Raw genomic sequence first — 24,577 nt, forward strand, 5'->3', positions numbered from 1 at the left:
GTAAACTGAAATGTCATAGCAACTTAAAATATATGCTTCCTCAGGGTGAAAAATGAAAGAGTGTGTCATTAAAACAACTGCAATTAGCCCAGCCATATACAATCTCTGCATTCAATTCTGAAAGTGCCGCTGAAATGCTAAGGAATGAACCGCAAAGCCATCACCGCCAGTTTCTCATTATGAGTTTAACAGCATATTAATAACAAGGAGACAAGGCAATCCTGAGCCCGGACTGTCTTCCAAAGAATAACAGCCTGGATAGACCAAAATATCATATTGCTAGTTATATTAAGACAAACTATGCCAGCCCTGGTATGGAACTTAAAGGAAGCCTACATGTCGTCACTGCCCATGGTGAATTATTAGGTAGACACCCTTTATTAGAAAGTGTATAGCGTGCTTGGATTAAGTTACCCCAAAATTTGTTTAAAAAGGCTCTTAAAAGGAAAAAAAAAGTCTGTCACTGAAACAAACGCTCCACTATTTCTTTATCCGACCACTTTAACTATTTTGTTCCGCTGGAATTTTTGAGGAAAATGACTTAAGTACAACTGGCAGCCATCATACTCAGTGATGCTGCAGACTGAAGCTCTCCAGAAACAATATAAAATTCTCTTTCCACTGCGAAACATTTCAGCACATCAGCATTTGCAGCATGGTACAGTACAAAGGTACCCTTGTGCTCACTGTTACAGGACAGTGGCTTCAGTACATTGCAAAGTTTGGAAACCAGTTGTAATCATTTTAGATAGCTATCACATTAATGCTTCTTCAATCACCAAAAACTATTCTATAACTTTCCTAAAAAATTGTAGGGAATATTTAGCTTCAATATCTAGAATGTTTGACTGATTCTGAACCACTTAATTTCTCCAAAACTATTAATACTCTGTGGACAATAACATAAATTACTTTCTAGTATAAACAACAACAAAAAACGGTATTTTCAGAGCTGATCTTGTGCTGATAAATTTCTGTGATTTAACACTTTCCTTTCCATGATAACATCCAATTCATGCTAATGAACACAAAAACGATACCCAAAAGTACATCTGTTTTCACACTATACTATTCAGTGATTATGATATGGATGATATGGATTAGGTGCAGCATAAGGAGATATTAAGTAGGGAAGAGAGAATTCTTCACCATAAAGCTGAATGTGCTATCAAAGAGCTCTGACCTGTGCACAGGGTTTGATGTTTATGATTTATTATTTACAACTAGCTGTAAATCTTTGTGATCAGTACACAATTTTTTTTTTTTTTTTTGGCAATATGATATTTATTTGGTGGAAATAATATTTATGAATAATATATATTCTGCATTATTGCATATACATGCATCAGCAAAAATGTACCTTTATGTAAAGAAAAGCATAAATACACACAGAATGTTTTCTATTATTTTTAGAATGGATTATCAAACATTCACAGTATTATGTACTATATACATAAAATACATTTACTTTCTTGGACTAACAAGCAACATAATTTGCCAGCTGGGCAGTTAATCGCACCAAACCCCCAATTCCATATAAGTTTAGGTATCATTAAATACCAATTACAATAAACAACCGTAATATCATTAATAATAATACAACACTGTACAAGTACAACTGTACATCTGTAATTGGAGTGCTGCCAGAAAAATATTTCCAGTCTCATAGGTAATAATTTGACAGACTAGCTTGTTAAATCAGGCTCAGAGAAAGAATCTGCAGGAGCTAGTTAGACTAAGTGCCATATATTTTACCCTCCGACTGGAACCTTTTGAGGATACTGTCAACTTGTAAAAATTTTATTCTGAAATCATGGTAATGACCCATCTCCATATTTTATCAGCAGTCCCTCCAAAAGTACAAAGTGATTTTTCATAAAAAGCTAACTTCCCTCCCTAGTACCACCCTTGAGAACGATAAAGCAGTGTAAAATGAACAAAACAGGTAATGAGCTGTATTATATGAAAAAATAGGAGCATAATGTTCTTTGATATTATTACAATTTCTAAGAGAAACTTTTGTTGCAAAAAAATGTATTTCTTTATTATGAATGTATAACTACCACCCCTATTTTTATTCATTTTTGCACTCCATGCTTCTTCATTTTTGCACTTCCAGTGTTCTCCTACAGCATCATCAAATCCATGTACATCCATGTACAATCGAATGTACATACTGTATATCAGTATTTTTCTAAATTTCAAAATGTGTATTGAGTTTGATACTATTGGCTCTCCCTATTTTGTGAGACATTTGTTGAGTCAGCTTTTAACACAGCCAGAAAGTACCTCAAGATGAAAATAATCAAAGCATATAAAAAGGCTACTATAACTGGATGTTTAATAGAAAAGTTCTGCAGCATACTCTCTACACCTGAACGTCAGAGCCATTTCGAATGAATTTAGCATAACTTCATATCGACTACAATTTTGAAATGTTCATAGGAGTTTTAATGAGGTCCATTACAAAGATATGAAATCAACTGCAAACAGTTTGTTTGATCAAAATAAATACTGTATGCCAGACATTCATCATTTTTAGAAATATTTAGAAACATTCTAAAATCGCATCCAAACTTTGACTGTTAACTTATGAAACTGGAAAAGGCGTTCACTTTTAAATGAATGTATCCAATTTCAGCCATATGCTATGCATTTAGCCTGTTTAACCAACTCCAATTTAAGAAGAAATATTTTTATTATATTTTTTAAATAAAACAAAGATTACAAGGATATTACAAGGATAGCAGCCAACAGGCAGCCATGAATTCTTTACTTCACATAAAATGTTATTATGAAAACCACAAGAAAAAACAAGTGCTCCTTTTATAAATCTTCATCGGTTAGCTCAGCCTGACAACTTAGAGGGCCAGATGGAAAACAAATAGCACAATGTTCATAAATAAACGATATGGGCCTTAACGAAAATAATGCCCAGCCATGAACCAGGCCAAGTGGCCAGCGATAACTGAAAACCGAGCTGGCGAAGCAGGTGCCAAAACGAGGGATATTTGTCTAGAGAGCGAGTATATTTTCACAGCGCTTGCATGCTCTGTGTACCTACATTCTTCAGGAGAGACGTGTGACAGGGTCTGTCCCCGCACCAGCCGACAAGTGGAGCCGTCCCCCGCACAGACGCCACAGTTGTCCTCCTTGGCGTGGCTCCCGAGTTGCCGATCACAGCCCACCTCCTGCCAACAGCAACAGAACCATCAGGAGGAAGGGAACCGTAAGCAGTACACAACCTCTGCTTATTTTCATACTATTCCTCCCTGCACACTCCCCATTCCCCTTATAATGTAACCTTCTTTCATTGCTTTCCTTAATTTTTTCATTTACATTAGCGGCCGTTTGTAGCCAGATTCTCCATTTCCACCGTCATCCATCAAAGGTGGTGCCAGTGCGAGGCCTTTCCGGCACACCTTACTCAGACCCGCGCCAGCGGCCCCTTCCACCGCCAAGAATACTCCATTCTAATGGAGATGAACATTTGGATCTGATTACCTGTGCTTTCTGGTACCTGCCTTACATCGCTGAAGGGAGAAACCCACACACACTGCAGACAAGCTTTCAAATATCTCCAAGTTTCTGGTTCTTAATGGTGACATAATATTCCCCTTCTCATGCCACTTTACCTTGACAGATACCAATGCGGAACTTTCTAAATAGAGCAATATAGTCTGTCAAGGAGAAGACTAGTTGAAGCCATTGTGGGACCATTCTGTCAATGACCCCAGGAGATCTGCAGGAGCTTGATGGAGGAGCCGTATAGCAGCACTTTAAGGAGAAAGCCAGGATGAGCAGCAGTGTGGAGACATACAGAGCACTGGTAATGGAGCTGTGGTTGAAACTGAAATGGTTTGAAATGCTTTAAGTGTCTCAATTATTTAATTGAGCATGTATTATGTCAATGGCAGATACAAACATGAATACAACCTTAGACAGTCCAGTACTAGTCCAGTTTTCTCTGAATGCCATTTAAAACATAGTTTATTTGTTCAATTGACAGTGAATAAAAACAAAGAAATAAACCTCTCTGTACCTAAGCTGTTCTCAATTACCCAACTATGAAACTAATGGACTAGAAAATCTCCACGTAAATCAGAAAGACCAAAGGGAGGAGGGAAAAAGTAAATGAACTGCCACACAGATCTACAACTTTACTGGTCCTTTTGAATCAATACAACCACTATGTTCTGCCATCTCATCTATTTTGTATAATTTCATTTGCTTGATTCCAGCGACATCATCATAAACATGTTGTTTTGCTGTACAACAAGAGAACACATTTAAATGTCCAGTTTTAATTAAACTCTAACAGAGTACATATGAGTTCAATGGAGACCACATGTACTGTACTTGGTAAGAGTTTACTTAACAGTTAACAGTTCACTGTGAAGGAAAGTTTTCAGCAGTTATTTTACAGGCCTTTTGGTAAAATAACAGTAGGTGCTTTCCATTCTCATTGATGTAACAAGATATAAAAGGTTTATACGCTTTTTCCTAAGGATTGCTATCATCATTCCAGATTGCATACAATAAACTGAAACTCATCATTATGAACAACATTGATTAATTAATATCAGTGTAAATTATGCACCTGTCATTAATGTATTATTCAGTCTGATTAAATAATAACTTTGGTCTGAATTGTAAGTATATATTTGTTATGCTTCAATTAGCATACTTGCATATAATTTGTGACATGTGCACTCTGAGCCTTGTGAAGAATCAAAATAATGATTAAGCATTTGGATCATTACAGTATGCTTTAAGAATAAATTAAACACAAAATATGATCTGTATGTCAGATCAGAGATTTGTAACGGTACCAAAAAAGCGTTTGAAGTAACCCTGGGTGGAGGGGGGAATGTGATTTTAATGGAGACCTTAATTACCCTGTACTCTGTTCAGCTTCAAATGCCACTCATCTGAAAGTGCATTCATGCTAGCGAGAGCACTGCTGAACCTGGACTTCATCATGAAGAATCACAGGGTGCTTATGCGCTCTTTTCACCTCATTATTGTGACCCCCATCCCTCCCCCAGGCAGAACACTGTTTCTCTCTCCTCCAAACACATTGCAGTATTTTGTTTGATATCAGTATCAGGAAGGGAATCTCACATTTTCCTCTGCCTGTTCCTCACAGGACAAACTGAACCGATGTTTGCTTGCAGGCCATTCTAGAGATTCAACTCCGTATACATTGTTCGTGAATAAAGTGCCAAATGATATACTGTCTCCCTTTCATAAACAGAAAGAGACAGCATCCATCATCTTTCTTTTTATCCACATGTAACATTTCATCTGAGGAGAAGGAAAAAGCAGACCTCGGGGATTACAAATGAAAAAATAACCTTGTGAAATAAGGCGGCAGAATCCTAACATCACATTGTACCAAACATCACACGGCCCATGCCACCATTTAGACCGCAATCAGTTCATCGGTCATTTTTTTCCAAGAATGTGCCTCACACAAAGGGGAATGCAGCCAAGTTTCACAGACATCTACAATGCAATTTCTGCTTTTCACGCCATGGGAAAGCTGGTCTGTGAACACAAACAATGCACTAACCACTAACAAATTAAACAGGGGCACACAAACAGCGTGGCATCATTTAGGGCAATTTCCATTAATGTGTAGGACAGAGGTCAATGTGATTCATTACACAAAAAGGGTTTAACACTTCCAGTACTTATAATTGAATAGTTGCCCTGTGATGAGCATACATTGTGCATTTGAGACACCAGGTCAACCCCCTAAAGAAAACATGAAATAACCTTGAAATTAACATTTGAACATCATAGTCAAGAATAAGTGGAGCAGTTAAGAAACCTTGAAAATAAAACGCAAAAATCCATTTACTCACTGCAAAGGTTTAGAAGATACAATGGAGCTTTAATAGTGAAATGACTATCACTGTACTTGCATATACGTAACTGTAGTCATTCAAAAATAAATGTTCCTCAAGTAATTATCATAGTTTCTTGGAAATGTATTGGAAATAAAGCACCGATAATCTTTCCTTCAGAGAGCAGTTGAAGTGAAGGATATCTGCAGCAGCCTTCCCCACAGCAAGCCTCTCTACCCACCGCTGGTATGCACTCCACTGCAGCAGACACTGCTGGGCCAGCTCCACACACACTACATGGGCCTGCCTCCCATAAATACCTGTCTCCCACAGCTTTGTGGACTCCCACAACTCAGCTCCAGTCCCAGCTGTCCATGCTAACCCAGTGCCCGGGCAAGACATCCAAAGAAAACTGCCAACCAGTAGAGCACTGCCACTGACACCACTGGTGGTTGTAGAGAAGCTCACTGTTCTTTTGTTTTGCAAACAGTAGCACGAATATGCAGATGACAAGGTGAAACATTATTCAACAACTTAAACAGAAATTCCAAAGGTTCTGTTTCCTGTTCAGCCGACAAAAGGCACAAAAATGTTCGTCCTCAGTTCCAACACACATTCTGAAGTTCCAATGTAACTGCAATGTAATATGTTCTCAACACTGTGTGGCACATTTACAGCATAAAAGCATGCATGATTTTGCCTTTTCTCTGACCTTCAAACTCGCAGTTATGTTCAAGAAATGAAATTAAAGTCACACTCTCTTCCATGCATCACTGAGAGCTAAAGACAAAGGACATTGTGGTTTTAGTGTGAAAGCAAACCTATTAATATTCAAATTTGCCCTGAGGAATTTGCACGTTTCATTTTGTTATTTCATTAGGACTTGTGGTTTAACAGCGCTGTTTCTTCAGTGTGGGCAGAGATTCCACCACTAACCACATGAAGAACTGTGACAAGGGCTGTGGGGTCCCCACGCTATTAAAGAATTCAACAGTGTGCTCCAGTTGTAATGAAGATTGATTGTGTGACATTAGTTGATACTTTGGGGACTTAAAGTTTAGTGTCTTTATGTGGAAGACAAACAAACTTCCACACACTACAAAAGCAGAATAACACAGTTTTATAACAGCAGATGCCATTACTCAGGATGACTTGTATAGCTTACATTTTATATATCATCCAGTTGTAGCTTAGCTATATTTTTAAAGCTACTCAGGTCAAGCACCTTTCCTAAAAACCCCACCAGCTCTCACCCAAGTTTCCCAAACTCAGTGGAAGTCCAGATCCTCATCTGCATTTCCACAAGGCCACCACTGATACATGGTGGGCCCCGCTGATAATACGTCTAGTTAATCATTTTTTTATTTTATACCTTACAGCATTTACCATGAGGTTGCCACAGAATTACAATGCAGGGAAATGCAGCCAATATAAGGGAAAACAAAAAGCCTCAAGCGATATAAAGCAATATAACGTGATGTTCAAGTGACTGAATTACTTATGAATGAAGAATTATGTCCACCGCGGCGGTGCGCGACTAAGGCGTCGGCCTTTCTCAGTGCAGTAGAAGCATGCTGACTCACACAGTTCCAGCAGGCATGTGAGAAACAGGACAGTTCATGTAGCAGATTACCTGACAGATACCGCTAATGCACATGTCCAGGGAGTCGGTCTTGCAGCGAGTGCCATCCAGCACTTTGGGTGCCAGCTCCACCACCAGCCGTTTGCCCCGGGCCTGGCACTTGAGTGCGCAGGGGGCAGTGGGGTCGTTGGTGACGGGGATCCACTCGTAGGTGTGCCCCTGGTACTTCACATCGTTGTGAGCCGAGCACTGCTGGGCTCGAAAGTCACCGGCCTCCACCGGGCAGTCCTGAGGGGAAGACCGCACGTTTCACAGACATGCACCACAGCACTGCACAGAGCATAATAAATCTATAGGCGATATATCTACGGCGAAGGCTGTGGAGAGACTGGTGAATGTGATTTACATTTTTGTCTTTTCTTATAAATAAAAGGAAGGAATGTTTCCATCTCAACATTCCTTGTTCGCAAAAGCAAACAGAAAAAATGTGCTGTTCCACTGGGCTTTATGCTGAAGGAGTGTCATCCCAAAGCCTGGTGGAACAGAATAAAGTTTATCAAAAGAAATGGTCTTTATTTGCTTTATAACTCTTTGCGGTTTTAAGAAAAACCAAGTCATTGATCTAGGCAAGAAATCCAGGTTATTTACTTAAATCAAATTCCAGAGGGAAGACTGTATGTGCATTGTAAATTGCCACCATCAATCCTGCGGATTCCTGACCAAGCCGTCCAGACCCCTCCGTCGGCTTTCGACGGGGGGACGAGAGACCTGTGTGCGCCCCGTCACAACGCCTGCTCGCTTTGTTCCTGGCAAACGACATGGGTGCCTCGCCCCGCTTCCTGTTTGGAGACCGACTCTAAGCTCACTCTCCCAAGAGAACAGACTTCAAACGGCAGCTCATTCGTGAGAAAGGGGGAAAGACTCTGTCTCCTTGATTGAGACAATTTCATGGTCCAAGCTAATGGCGCGGTGACACGCTTTCGTCTTTGCGCCAGAGAAAAACAAAACAGCGTATGGCAAAATGGGCCGAACACAAACACAGAGCCTCATCTGTGGTAATTACGAGCCCAGACATTCACCTTGTAATGGCTCTTATACGCTTTGCCTTTCGTTCATCCTCTTGACGGAGAGGCTGTAAATATTATGCTGGGAACACTTCCCACTGGCCTTGATTTAAATCATGTTAGTCCACAATAAATCCAGTTGAAAGCACTTCAATAGTACAAAAACACTTGTCCCTTTTATTAAAATGAAAAGTGTGGCCCTCTTTACTACATGAAATGCAGCTGACAGTCCATGCTGCAACGAGACATCGGTGATATACACTCTGGTGTATTTGCCTTAACCTATCCTCTGTTCATGTGGAAGACAAATAAGTAGATTAACCGTATGATTAATCTCAGAACTACAAGGACAGCAGCATTACTGATGGATCACGTACAGGTGGAGCTGTGGGGGAGCCGTGCACCATGGGAAATCTTCATGGTTTGAATGCCGCCTGCATGCTGTGTCACTGCCCTCTGGATGCCTCGACTATGTGGACAACTATTCTAAGAATTAGGAATAGGTCTTTAGGTTTATATTCCTAAGAACTATGGTGGGGACTACTGTACATTTGCATTACTAATGTCACTCTGTCCACAGCCTGACAGATCTCTTTGGCTAAAAATAAAAAGTGCATTCTCAGCTCATTGACTGACTTACCCGGTTACTGCATGTTCTGTAGCGGATGTTTCTACCCTCACAGTTTCTGTAGGAAAAAGCAAACACAAACACAGAAGCAGGATTATAGTTTACTGTGCCAGCCTGCTAATGAAGCAGTACTAATTGGCTCATTATTTGTAGCTTATTGTAATGGGTAATGTAGCAGAGATTGCAGTACAAAGGACAATTACATAAAAAAACAATCAGCACACAATAAGTTCCATCAATGTTTTGAGATCAACAATCACTAAAATTAACTGACCTAACCACTGTGAAGAAACACAAGCGCTTAAATGTATTTTTAAGGCAAAGTTAGGCATCCAGAAAAATGATGATGAGTTCAGCATAATCCCCTGCAATCAAAATAATTTACTGTATATCAGCCAGTCCTTTACCAGTAAGTAGAAACAAAGATTTACATAGACTCTTTGGTATAGTACAGAAACTCAGTGGAGGAGCAAAATTATGTCATTATAAGCACTTAAGTGGTGGAACTCATACTGAAATCTAATGCGTAAAGTCAGTATTTTAAATGAAAAATAATATAACTGTTAAAAAGTATGAATTGCCTCTATAACCTTGATATTTGAATTTGAGGATTAAGGTAATTCTATGGAGGTAATTCTGTGGAGACATACCAGGAACCTATGTGACCTAGATCTGGGACTGGGTTTCAAGGAAAACCTTTTGAATAAATTTAATCCAAAACCATGAATTAGAGATGAGATGAGCTCAGTAGACTTCACCCTTGACCTGAAAATTGAGAAGGTTCTGTGAAACAGAGAGAACAGCATCTATATCATGTTTCATTAAGGCCCATGCTTACTGTAATCAGCCAGATCAGGAGGGAGGAACAAAATGGTGGTGTGTCCAGAGTAAGGAGGACGGAAGGACAACCCCAAAACATAATGCGTCTTTCTGACTTTGATTGCAGACCACAGGAACAGTCTGCATTTTATATTCCCCACTACAGAGACAGTGATGAGAATGAAATGAACCTTGACAGTCATTTCTTCTTGAATTAAGAGCAGCTCTGTTTCACCTGCCAGAGCTGCAGTCAGCCTGATCTGCCCAGCCTTCAGCATAATCAGCCCCGGAACAGGCTCCATCCCCCCTACTGAGCTTAAACTAGCAAGAGAGAAGAAAAGTCGTCCGTTCACAGGTTGTGTCTAATGACCTCTGTGATTACTGACAAATTGACCAAAGTAGAACATCCACGTCTCCCAGCTGAATAAGCATATTTTGTTATAAAATGAGTACACCGTACAGTCTGCGACATTGACATTAGTGCTGAACAATATAATGAAAGTACAAAGCCACAAACACATATATACGCCCATCATCCCTTCTGAAAAACAGAACATTTATGTGAAACAGTAGCAGGTCATTCAGTCTCCCAGCAGCCAGACCAGGAAGCTGGAGGCTATGCTGATCTCATTCAGCCAGCTAGAAACCAAACCAACAAACTGAGACAAAACAGGAATGCCTTGTTATTAATGAAGCAATTAATAGCCCTTCCCATGGAAATGTGTAAATGATTTATCCACACAAAGATCAACCTCTGCTTGCACACACACCATGAATTACTACGCACACCACTGAAGGTTGTTTTGAAGACAAAGAAGTCATTAAGGCCCTTTGTTGAGAGCATCACTTAGTGGTCAAAAACAGGCATGCGATCACAGATATGCTTTTTAGAAGAAATTAAATGTGGTTCTCTTCCTGGAGAGAGGCTTGAGGCGAAGAAAAGCATAATTCAAATGATGTTTGTGTTGTAGGAAAAAGCAAAGCTCACAGGAACCAAAGGGGCTTAGGACTAAAAGCAAAAAAAGGTGGGACCGTGGGCACTGTGTATCACGTTCCAAGATCAACTCTGGAAGGAGACACATTCCCAATCCTATCTCCTGTTGTGACTAGAAAGCTTGTGTCAGACGAAGCGCAGCAGAAATGAGATTTAGGCAGATTCTTACGGTCTTAGGCTCTCATTCTTCTCTCTCAAGTCCTCTAAGATTTGCAGATGGCTCCGGTCGAGCCTAAATCCGGACACCTGCAGCCTTCTGCCCCACTACACTCGAACAGGTGCAGCGGGATGTGAATAAGCCATGTTGTCCTCCTGACACTCTCAATCTGTCTTGCTGGGCAGATCTGGCTTCTATCAGCTGAGTACATTCAGAGGCAAACTCAGTGTGTCTCTGCCATCCTCCACGAATTCACATTTAAAGGCAGGGCCAACAATCAATGATCGGCCATGCATACTCAACACTCTCATTGGTCAAGAGTGATAATCACGCTTGATGACTGGACAAATTAATCAATGACCAAGAACAGACTAATAAAACAAAACGAACAACAACAAAAAAAAGATCTTTCCTTTACAACTGTATTGATTTATGTGTTTATACTGAATTAATTATCCACAAATCATTGCAAGTTTATGATAAATGACTCTCATTTATATACCGTGTGTATATGCACAACTAGAAGAGCTAGAAAAAAAAGCACAGTATTTCAGAAACAGTATTTAATGGTGCATTGTATTACGTACTACGGTTCAATTATTTTATTTTCTCTAAATTATTATTGCTTTGGTAGTTTTATCACTCTAAAGTGAGAAGTGTAAGTGTAAGAACTTTCAGGCCTATTTTTCTGCTTCTTCTAATGTACTCCTAGCCCATTAAAGAAAATGTCTCAGCAAAATAAAATATTTAAATATTGAAAATAAAAATATTAACATTTATATTTAGTATATAGTAATATATAGTAAGCAAGAACATTAATACATTTATACACTTTTCACAAAACCACTAGATAATTGTCAGTTGTATTTTTATTAAAAAATATATATAAATTCAATACTCTATGTCTATAAATAAATGCTAAATTATTTCACCAAACAGAATTGTTAGAAAACGGCAGGCATGCTTTCCATTAAGCCCTCTAAATTTGCCAGAACATTCCACCTTTAACAACAGTAAAAATAGTTTTATTTTGGTTAAAATATTATCATTGCACAGACTTTTCCGCGATAATTACAGTTATTTCTATTTGCTGGATTTTATATATGTGCAATAACATACGTACTTATGGCTTGGCAGAAGTCCTCGCCATCTACAACTCTGAGGTGATACACAGGCCAACAGAAAACTGAACACACTCAATATAGCAGTATACAGTCACATCAGGACGCATTGCATAACAACATCCTACTGCACCACTTTTTATAGGTGTGACATAATTTGGCCCGAATTAATGAATTGCTGCATACTAGTTAAAATGTGTTTCAAATGATTTATAGATGACTGATAATGAGTTGTTGGCCAACATCATCCAATATTCATAATTCATAAATAGATTCAGGGGCATGTGTGGAAATGGCCTGTTTAAACCAATTATTTTATAAAGATGTAAACTCTCGACAGTGAGGATAAGCCGCAGGGTAAGCAGTGCCTGTTGCCTTTTCCCCAGGCACAAACACAGATCCACACCAGCATACAGTATGCTGAGGACCAGAATCACAACACACACTCACAACCCCCCCTCCTCCCCTTCTCATCATATGCCCAGCAAAACGTCTGTGCGCAGCCTTCATTGTCCCAGGTATATAGTCGGACATCCATCATTTTTCCCAGCTACTGTCCCATCCTGAGAAACAGAGGCTCTTCGGGTGCTTTTCTACACATACTGTACTACACACAGGAAACACATCTGTGATTCCATCACTAGGACCAATGAGGATGAGCAAACAATTAGCCACCAAGGGCCATTTGTACAATGTCAGCATGACAGACCTTCCCTGTATGTTACTTACAGATACAGTAGCCTCAGACTCATTTTTGTATCTGAATACTCATGTAATATTGTAAATATATGGACTTTTTGAAGAATACAATGAAACATCCCACACACACGAGCTGGGGAAATAGAGTATTACATGCTACACTGTAAAATGGTATTAAAACAACACCATAGAACCAGAACCAGAAAAAATAGAACATACCATAGAACCAGAAAAGCAGAGCAAAACGAGTATAATAAGCGACTGTAAATAATCACCCAAACAAGATGCAGAGCAGGGCATGTACTGTAGCCCTGCAGTGATAAAGAAAGGAATAGTCAGCTGTACTGACCTTCCGTTCAGACACCTGCGCAGCGAATAGGAAGCTCCTCCCCCACAGGTGCGTGAGCAGTCACTCCAGATGCCCCAGGCGTCCCAGCCCAGGTCCCTGTCCTCATCTGAGCGCGTGGTGCGAGAGGCCTGCAGGGAGACACGCCGGAGAGAGGAGTGAACCCACACTGACAGACAGGAGGGAGGAGTGAACCCACACTGACAGACAGGAGGGAGGAGTGAACCCACACTGACAGACAGGAGGGAGGAATGAACCCACACTGACAGACAGGAGGGAGGAGTGAACCCACACTGACAGACAGGAGGGAGGAGTGAACCCACACTGACAGACAGGAGGGAGGAATGAACCCACACTGACAGACAGGAGGAGTGAACCCACACTGACAGACAGGAGGGAGGAGTGAACCCACACTGACAGACAGGAGGAGTGAACCCACACTGACAGACAGGAGGGAGGAATGAACCCACACTGACAGACAGGAGGGAGGAATGAACCCACACAGACAGACAGGAGGAGTGAACCCACACTGACAGACAGGAGGGAGGAATGAACCCACACTGACAGACAGGAGGAGTGAACCCACACTGACAGACAGGAGGGAGGAATGAACCCACACTGACAGACAGGAGGGAGGAATGAACCCACACTGACAGACAGAAACACACAGACACAATACAGGCACACAACACACATACACACACGCAGACACACACAGACACACGCATACACAGACACACACACACACGCATACACAGACACACACACACAGACACACGCATACACAGATACACACATATATGCACACACGCATACACACACAGACAAATATACACACACAGACACACAGACACAAACAGACACATACATACACACACCGACACACACACACACACACCCACACACACACACATACACACACATGCATACAGACACACACACAGACACAGACAAATACACACACACACACGCGCACACAGACACACACACAGGCACTGTTGCTGGGTGGTGTAGCCCAGCTGGTAAGTGCCTGATTGGCTGTGGTGTTGCCCAGGGAGAGAGGTTTCTGTGCCTCCCTCAGGAACAATGGTGGGTAGAGTTAGAGACTCGCTGCACATACTGTACTGGCAGTGCATGGGACTGGTTTACAAAGAAGCCTAGGCATTCCAATAAATCCAAAGAAGCATAAAATTGTCCAAACGAGGAGCAGTAACTTTGAACTTTATCAGCATTTTGTATTTGCACATTGCATTTTAATATAGCTGTGGGCATTTTAATTACTTAATTAATTACCACTCTAAAACTCCAATAATACAGTAAGTTCCAGCACCCAATATTTTGCTAATATACGTAATTACAAATTCAAATGAGGAAAAAATGCAGAATTCTGGCAGGGAGATTCTGAATAGCTGAAACAGCATGCGCTATCAACACCTCCTCTGAGAGGCTGAGGAGAATGAAATTATCCAGGTCTTATTTATTCTGTTTCACTTCCCAATCTCACTTTTGTTTTTACATCATCCACAGGGAGGGCCATGCAGCTCCAATAGGAAATGTTAAATACATTCAGAAGTGTAAGGTGACCATTTTAAAGGTAGTGGAGGTATGGCTCACACAAAGATAAGTGACCAATGATATATGAATGCCAAAAGCAGTGTTAAGTCAGTGAGGCTTGGTTTACAAAATGTTTAAAATAATACTGGAATATTTTTTCAACTGGATATCGGTTAGCAGAGCTACATTACATAAACTTCAATTAAACATTAAACTTTATATTACACTTCATGCATATTCACTTAATGATTTGAATGATTAAATGGATATGGATGGAATGGATTTAAGAACAGAACTGCACACTTGTACATTACAAGATGAATTTCTTTACTTAGCAGGCCATGTCTCCTTTGGCCAAAGAGATATATGCTTATTCAAAAATAGCTACGGTACTGTACATCTCACATAATTACCTCAGAAACAGGGTCAAAGTAGACACAATATATTCAAAGCACATTAAAGAATATGCAGTCGTGGGTGCACTGGGATTATACGACAAAATGAGGTGACAAAGCGTTACAGGCGGAGAATTGTATTAAGAAAGCCGAAGGGAAAAAGAGCAGGGCAGAACCGGGCCATGGAGGCTGGGGACAGTGGGTGCTAAGAGGCAGGCTGCACATCCATCTTTAGAAGGAAGGCTGTGTTGCTGGAAACAGACGGCCATTTCTTTGGATAAGATAACAAAGAGGTCCTGTATGTGCTGATGGCTGGCCTAAATTCCAGCTAAGGTCAAGGCTCCGGGTCTTAAATATAGGCCTAAAATCTCGAAAACAACATCTCACTCCATCTGGCTAGCGCATAGTAGCAGTGCACACGCTGAAAAACAACAAACCCAGAAAAGCACTGTGTTGACTGCTGATAAAAATTGGAGAACAGGACCACACTAACACTGTGTGATTTCACTTTAAAGGGCTTCCTGTCTTTATCTAACCAAGTCCTGATACAGCTTGAAGGTTTATAAAAAGCCAGCGGAGAACTGGGCTTTCCTGGCTCGAACTCACGAATAATAGGAAAGTTGGCGTCTCTAGGTGCGTGATGTCAGCAACTTCTGTGGTGCCAGAGTGAACATGTGATCCACATTTTGAGGAAACCTTGGGAATCAAAAAAGGCAATTTAGGTACCTACTGTATTAAAGGTTCCTTTTAGCCAGGGTCCCAGAACTGGAGACTAATTTTGTTTTGTTATTTTTGGGTTACGGCAAAGAAAAGCAATCTATACAGTGTTACCCTGGTCAGTTGCACATTCTCCTTCGCCGTGTTTGATTTGCTTACACAGCGGTAACAGAGGTAACCTCTGTGCAGGCATTGCGCATGATTCATATGATCATTTATGCCACAAAAATAAATTCTCTCTGTTCTGTTCACCGCAGATCACAGATAAATTATGTCTTTTGGTATGCGTTTGGTGTGAACAGGGTTTGGACAGAATCAGAGGCATAAATCTCTCCTTTGCTTTCAAGGGCAAAATACCACACATGATCTGGAATGCTTGTACTGTATCCCGATTCCAGACTGTTCATTTCAGATGAGAAGAAGCAAAAATAAAATTGCAACATGTATATTGTGTTACAGTCAACTACAACACTGATAGAATAATGCCATTATTTCTGTATTTTAATAAGCAAGAGCCTACATTAGAGGGTAATAACACTGGTATGAAAGGAATCTACTCCAGCCATTTTTGGCTGAGAGCTGGTGAACATTCCACTCATATGTACACAATGCCTAGCTTAGTATCAGTGCACTGTGGCTAATAAAAGTGTCTATTATTACAGACCATAAAAGCAGACTTATGCATGCTGTACCAGACGTGTTTCCCCAGTAGTTATATAATCACACCTCTATTTTCTACTGATAAATCTTAATCATAAGGATTTCAGGTAATTGGAGATGATTTCAAAAAAAGGCTATAATTCCAGTCACCAGAGATCAAGTAAAATTAATTTAAATTCTACTTTAATCCATTTTACCCATTGCATAATAATCCTCTTTTATCAGTTCTGTATTTTTGTAAAACTTTAATTTGTTTGAAATTCTTTGTTGCAAGCCAGAGACAGAGAGCATTCAATGAAAGTATACAGTGACTAGACACACAATGGGCCACTCCCACGGACAGATTTGTTCTTAATTCACTTAAATCTCTTAAATCGAGTTATTTAAGAGAACTTGGCACATTCTCTAATTTTCTCTTATTCATGTAAACAAGAGCCTTGCAGTCCATGTCAGAGCAGCTCGCCTGGCAAACAAGGATGAAACTTACTTACTTACGTTGCAGGTCAAATATGAAGATCAAAGATCAAGATGCCGAAAATACATTGCTTATTTCTTGCCTCAAATGTTTTCAGACATGTATTTCAGTGGATGGAGAAAGACAAAAAAGAAAATGTTTATCAACGGTCAGCCATATTATTATGTTTTGCGAAAAACAAATTAACCACAGTCTACCCAATCAGGTATCAGTCATCCCTTGTTCTTGTTAATCTGATGGAACCCACCTACAGTACTGTATATACCGTATTATAATATACGGTATATTTCTTCATTTAGGACAGCTGTCTGAAGTTAGGTGTGTTTCTAGAATCCAATATCGCACACTCGTGTGAGCCCTTCGTACGAAAAAGGTAAGACACATTTTTGATAAGAATACGAAAATGTCCTTGCATGAGGCCCAAATGTTTTGGTGGGGTGGGGGGGGTGGTGGGGGCTAATACACCACAAGCCTATGAGTGTGCGTGCTGGTCTGCAAGTGTGTATGTGAATGAATGCAAGGGTATACGTGTATAGGGTATAGTGTGTATACGCCAAAGTCTTGACTAATCACTATAAAACCCGACACCCAATCCAGCAGCTTTCTTGAGACTAGTTAAAAGTGTGTTAATACAAGCCAATAAAAATATCTCTGCAGCAACTAATTCTCCTGAAATGGCCTGGTTTCCCTCACAGAGGGTGAGGACTGACGACATGACTAATGCTGCGGGTCCTCTGGCAGGCGGAGTAACTTCCACTCCCCGTTATTACTGAGAAATGACTGACCACATCCAGGTGCTCCGACCATAATTGCAAACTCCCATCGGAACCGATTCCAGCAGCATCACAGTTCTGATCAAAACACTGCCTCAGCTCCCCACAGCTCATGTCCAAGTTATGAACTATCGCCCTCATCTTTTCATTTCCTCTGAAATATGAAACAGTATTTCCTCCCTAAACAGACATGATAAGTTGACCATACAGTCCCGTGTTCCATCAAAAATATTCTTCCTGCAAGAATTTCCATGTTGTGTAACTGTGTAACAATAATTTGTCACCTTGGCCAGCTTTACACCGGGTTGCTTCTAGTACATGATTGCACTCATTCACTGGATGATTGTAGTCGATGCTAGTGCCCTGGGTCAGATTCCACATGAAAAAGCTAATAAAATGTTCACAGTGCTAACGTATGGAAGTGCATGTAGGTCAGAGCCCAATGAGATCAAAACACTGGACTTCTGCCATCCGAGTCTGCACATTTGGAGCTGTTGTCAGGCGAGCTCAACAGCCCCCACTCTCTCTCCCCCTCCGTCTATCTCTATCTACCTCTCACTCTCCATCATTCTCTCTCTCCCGCTCCCTCTATCTCTCGCTCTATATCACTCCTTTCCTCTATCTCTATCTATCTCTCGCTCTCTATCACTCTTTCCCTCTATCTCTATCTATCTCTTGCTCTCTATCACTCACTTTCCCTCTATCTCTATCTATTTCTCGCTCTCTATCACTCTCTTTCCCTCTGTCTCTATCTATCGCTTGCTCTCTATCACTCTCTTTCCCTCTATCTCTATCTATCTCTTGCTCTCTATCACTCTCTCTTCCTCTATCTCTATCTATCTCTCGCTCTCTATCACTCTCTCTCCGTCTATCTCTATCTATCTCTTGCTCTCTATCACTCTCTTTCCATCTATCTCTATCTATCTCTCGCTCTCTATCACTCTCTCTCCCTCTATCTCTATATATCTCTCGCTCTCTATCACTCTCTCTCCCTCTATCTCTATTTCTCACTCTATTACTCTCGCTCTCCCTCTATCTCTATCAATCTCTCGCTCTCGATCAATCTCTCACCCTCTCCCTCTATCTCTATCTATCTCTTGTTCTCTATCACTCTGTCTGCCTCTCCCTCTATCTCTCGCTCTCTATCACTCTCTTTCCCACTATCTCTATTTATCTCTCACTCTCTTTCCCTCTATCTCTATCTCTCGCTCTCTATCACTCTCTCTCCCTCTATCTCGATCTATCTCTCACTCTCTATTACTCTCGCTCTCCCTCTATCTCTATCTATCTCTCGCTCTCGATCACTCTCTCTCTGATTTGGCACAAGGCTGCACTGTGTGCATGAACAGGTTTGTTGACAGGTTTTTCTTTTTTATTGTTTAATGAACAATTTTAAATGACATCTTTAATAAAGGGGTATCAAAATCAAGTCTCTATTTAATTCTCACTCACATTCACACTCACTCATTCTCACTCAGATACTCAAATGGGTACAGTGCACAATGTCTAAACAGCATCACTCTTAGGCTAACTTGCCTCTCTGGGCCGTTAAGATACCGCCATATTCTTTCAGGCCTAGAGCACTGCTTTCTGGATTTGTACATACAACTTCAGGCTGACACCTAAATTGTGGGTTATCCTTTGCTAATCTTAGTCACCTGAGCTGAGATGCCACATTGTGTGGGACAGGCTATAGTAATAGCTGAAAAAAGCTGGGAAACCTCTTATTATTGGCTTTCAGATTAACCTGATCAGTGTCATTTTGAGAAATTGATGACTTGTGACACTTGAGAATAGGTTGTGGTGGAGCAGTGATTCCATGCAAACATTCCCACCTGCCTTTTATTTCACTGTGCTGGACAGACCTAAGAGCAGGGGGACAGCCCAGAGTCCATCCATGCTACGCTAAGTGCTTACAGCCTGCAGTGTGTTCATTAAGCTGAGGCTGACAGGCACTGTAGTGCTCATCTGGCAACACCTACTCATTTTTCTCTGTCCATTGATAGGCAAAGAAAAGCTTATGAGTTCCCTCATAATATGGTATCAGATACAGCAGGAGCCCTTGCAGTCTATTAGAGGGACCGACATTAAAACAGATTGTTGTTCTTACTTTTTCATGGAAAACAGATTTCAAGGGTACAACAGCAGAGCTAAATTAAAACTGAGTGAGTGGAATGTGTGACATCATGAATAATGAAATGTTAACTGACACAATTCATTAAAAATAATTCAATTCATTCAATAAGCATAAAAACAGGCTAAGGAAATAGATTTTATAATTAGTGAAATTGAACAAACAATGCTTTTCCATAAATTATATGAAAACTAGTGGAAGTGAAAACAGTGGCTAATCAGCAAAAATGAGGGTGTAGCCAGCCACACAAGCAAACAAGCCTCCCCACCCAACAATCCTTCAGCCTGCAGATAAGAGCCCAGCAGGCTTTCCACTGCGGCCTGCCCTCACAGCCTCCAGCAGGCAGCCATCCACCAGGGATTCAACCGGAACTTTCTCATCCATCAACTCTGAGCACCAGATGTACAAATCAACAAGTCCACCTTTTCAAGTGTAAAGGAAAAAATATGACTTATGGAGCGTTATCACAACAGGCAAATATGCAAGCGCTGTGACTTCAAAAAGCACATAACTAACACAATAAATAACATTTAAATAAGCTGCAGGGAAAGGCACAGTATATACAATTCTTAAAAAACAACATTATTACTGACCCATAAAAAGTAATATGTGGAAGTTCTTGTTTATTATAGAAAAAGATTAGTCTTACATTTTTATCAGATAAATTGCATTTTTAACATTTTTATCAGAAATAAATACAGAATTTGATATATGGTGCTGTATGGAGATCAAGGACCATTTATAGCTGTGCCATGGTGTATATTCATACAGTATACTCCGTCCTTACTCATTAAAACTGAAACCAATGTAAACTGCTATTGCCATGAGCAACGGCATGGAATGAAATTAGTGTTAAACGTCCGTAAGTGTACAATTAAGATTATCCATCATAATTTATTTCATTTAAACAAAATGTATGTCATTTATGGTTTAGCTAAAAGAGCTACAAACACAGTAGTTTCCTGTTCTCTCTCGCCTGCCCCTGCATCTGTCTCTCATGTTATTGCAATACATAGTAATTTCCCTTTCCATTTCTTTTTTATTAAAATACATTACAGTTCCAAATAAGTTGGTTATATTTAAGATTTCCAATACTCACTAGCACATTTTCATTCCAGAGTTCTGATTTGGGACAAATTAAGTTAAGAAGGGCTATAATAACAGCAAACAACTTTCCACTGAACCCTTGAAGAATTTGAATTGATTTTTTTGAACGTCACGGGAGACGACATTTCAAAAAGCCATCAAATAAAGAATAAGATAAAAAACAGGCCATGCCAAAATTACATTTTACAAGAATTCTTCACTAATAATGAGCTGGCTAAAGTAATATAAACCCCCAAGAAGGTGGTTTTGATATTTTGGACAGATATAGAGGTCTGAAATCCACAATAAAGATAGAAAAATAATTTAGCACAGCGAAGGACTACAAACACAATCATCTTTCAGTAAGCTAAACTAAATGGCAAAACACCTGGATTTCCACAGACGAAAGAAAACAATCTCTCATGCTCATTAAAATTACATCTTGGTTTTTTGGTTTCATTAAGCGGAGGGTTTGCGGGCGAAAAGATCACAGGTGGCAATGTCATCTAGTGCACCCCAGAGTCTGCTGCAGCCCACACAGCCCAGCCTGTTAAACCTAATCCCAGCTGCATTATTGAGCACAGTGCTGTCTGCCTGACAGGTGTCACAGGCCTGATGGGAGGCCTGCTGGGGGTGGTAGATGATTGATGGGGCACTCCAGGTCTGCAGTGACACTTTATGGTCACTCAGCCAAAATAAGCAACCCGAAAGAGACAGGTGCACAGACTGGTGTGGTCCATTATTCTCCTTCTGCCACCAGGGTTCAGATTGAACACTGTACGAGAGGGATTCAAACCAAACTGCCCATCCACTGCAGTGTTTTGGTCAAGACAAAAATAAGTAAACAGTTTGGGTTTTTCAATATATCTTCCCAAATAGCAAGCAATTTCCCAAGCCAGATCTGCACTGATTCTGTATATGACATACACTCACCGAGCATATTATTAGGTAGACCTGTACACCAGCTTAGTAATGGAAATATTTAATCATGTGGCAGCAACTAAATGCATAAAAGCATGCAGACGTGGCCACAAGTTCAGCTGACATTTCAGACCAAATGTCAGAATCGGGAAGAAATGTGATCTAAGTGATTTTGACCATGGAATGATTGTTGGTGCCATAGTTGGTGTGGTTTCAGTATCTCGGAAATCACTGATCTCCATTTCACGCACAAAAGTTTGCAGATAATGGTGCAAAAAGCAAAAAACATCCAGTGAGCAGCAGTTCTCTGGGCAAAAAGATTGTTAATGAGAGAGGCCAGAGGAGAAGGGCCAGACTGGTCAAGGCTGACAGGAAGGTGACAGTAATTAAAATAACTACGTGTTACAGCAGTGATATGCAGAAGAGCATCTATGAACACACAATACATCAACACTATTGATAGGCTACACACAACAGAACACCAATAAGACAAAAAAATATGCCTAATAAACACCTAACTGCTCACTGAGTGTATATTGCAGTGTCATGTCTACAGTAGTTCTCTGTTAGCCGATACAGAGTCAATGCAGACCTACTTTCTCTGAAACAGTACATTTTTCCAAGAAATTTCTAATCTTATGTATCATGTTGAGGGAGTTACTGACAGTGACTTCAAAATGGAGGCTGTAGGGCTGTTAGGTAGAGTATCAAGCTAATCCACTGAAAACATTTCAATACTCTAATCCTATATCTATATCTAAACTATGCTGGTGAGGTAATTTTCAGAACCTAGATAGACCATAGAAGCAATAAGTGATGTCAGAAGATAGACTAAACTAATATGAGAGATGTGCTCTTAAATCAAGAGCTATTTGCCATATGTGTAAAGGTCCTTTGAGAAGTGGAACTTTAAGTTAATGAAAACACAAGGACCATTGACTGTGAGTGGAAATGTCAGTTGCCCTTATTTACTTATAAACCATACTTTCCATTCTAACCACATTGAGGGACAATGTCTTCACAAGCAGAAATAAAAAAGGCTACAACCAGACACAAATGAGGTCAAAGTGGTAGATCCGCATATAATATTTAAAAATAAATATATTTATAAGTACAGTTAACACATCTTGTGATGTTCATATCAGTGATTATAGGATAACTCTGGCTCAACATTTCTCACACAAACTAAACCAAAGAAAAGGAAAAAGGATATTAGATATGACTACTGTGTGATCCAACAACACAGTATTTGATTAAAACATAAATCTGATATATACCAAAGTGAGTCATAATGAAGAATGATCCTGAATACTGTAATTCAACAGGAAAATGCCTGGATGAATATGGCGGTAATGGGTGTCGTAATCGGCTGGATGGGTGTTTTCTTACTTTATCATTCCTGGATAAAGATTTTAAATCAGCGCAGGATATGAAATAATATCTCATCACAGAAATCACACGCAACCTGAAAGCATTATCACGCGATACGGAGCATGGCTAACATGCAGAATCCTGTCCCCTGTCTCCAATAGCTCTGCCAAGAGGCAGAAATTAAAATTATCAACAGCACCACGGGGACTGGAGGTAAGAGAAACACAGAAATACGGGTCATGACTCTTCACAAATCTCATTTGACTAGCAGACACACTTGCAGGCCAAGCGCTCATTCCCTAAGGGACTGCAATCAATACCAAAATCTCACAAAAGTGAGTCTCACATTGCTGGCAGTGCAGGTCTGGCAGTGCATGCAGAATTATGACTTAGCGTCAAATATATCTACATTATCTCAAACCTGTACACACTATCTGCTTATCAAGGTTTTAAAAAATATTATTACAATATTGTTGCAGAATAAAATTGCACGTTTGAACATGTTTCCTGAACTTGTTAAATATTCAATGTATATTGAATATACACATACACACACTGAGCACTAGATTAGGAACACTATACTAATACGAGGTAGGGCTCTCAAAACAGCCTCAATTGTTTGTGGCATGGATTCCACAAGATGTTGAAAACATCCTGGATTGGGTATTTGATCTTCAATCAATGGCCCTGAATCAATATGTTACATTACATTACATTATTGGCATTTGGCAGACGCTCTTATCCAGAGCGACATACAGTTGATTAGACTAAGTAGGAGACAATCCTCCCCTGGAGCAATGCGGGGTTAAGGGCCTTGCTCAAGGGCCCAACGGCTGTGCCGATGTTATTGTGGCTACACCGGGATTAGAACCACCAACCTTGTGTGTCCCAGTCATTTACCTTAACCACTACGCTACAGGCCAGATGGGGAGAGGGAAGTTGAGAGGGAAAGGTAGGGGAAGGGTGACTAGCAGGCGGAAGTGAAAACACATTTTTCAGGATAAAACGTTTTATTATTTAGTATGCAATCTATAGTATTTTATACCTCATACACAACCCATAATATAATTTAGTTTAAATGTGTCCTGTTGGAGTCTCCAAATGTCCCTTTTGGAAAATTGCCGAGACAGTTTTTTTGGTGATATTGTCGTCAAATTTTAAAGGGATTTGTCCAAAATTTTTGTTGTGGTTTCATTGTGTTTCTAAGCCCACCAGACGCAGCCATGAGC

At 40.2% G+C, this 24,577-nt stretch overlaps 1 protein-coding gene across 1 annotated transcript in view; it reads right to left on the reverse strand.

The window, feature by feature from the left end:
• adamtsl3 (ADAMTS-like 3) overlaps nucleotides 1-24,577 on the reverse strand; it is an 85,542-nt gene that overhangs the window by 13,743 nt on the left and 47,222 nt on the right. The window contains exons 4-7 of the mRNA XM_061246114.1: nucleotides 13,266-13,393; nucleotides 9,139-9,184; nucleotides 7,486-7,722; nucleotides 3,065-3,191 (exon numbers count right to left, since the gene is read on the reverse strand). Coding sequence (XP_061102098.1) covers nucleotides 3,065-3,191; nucleotides 7,486-7,722; nucleotides 9,139-9,184; nucleotides 13,266-13,393 — 538 coding nt within the window. The remainder of the gene's footprint in view (nucleotides 1-3,064; nucleotides 3,192-7,485; nucleotides 7,723-9,138; nucleotides 9,185-13,265; nucleotides 13,394-24,577) is intronic.

Source organism: Conger conger, chromosome 6 (genome assembly GCF_963514075.1).
Source record: "Conger conger chromosome 6, fConCon1.1, whole genome shotgun sequence".
NCBI lineage: Eukaryota > Metazoa > Chordata > Actinopteri > Anguilliformes > Congridae > Conger > Conger conger.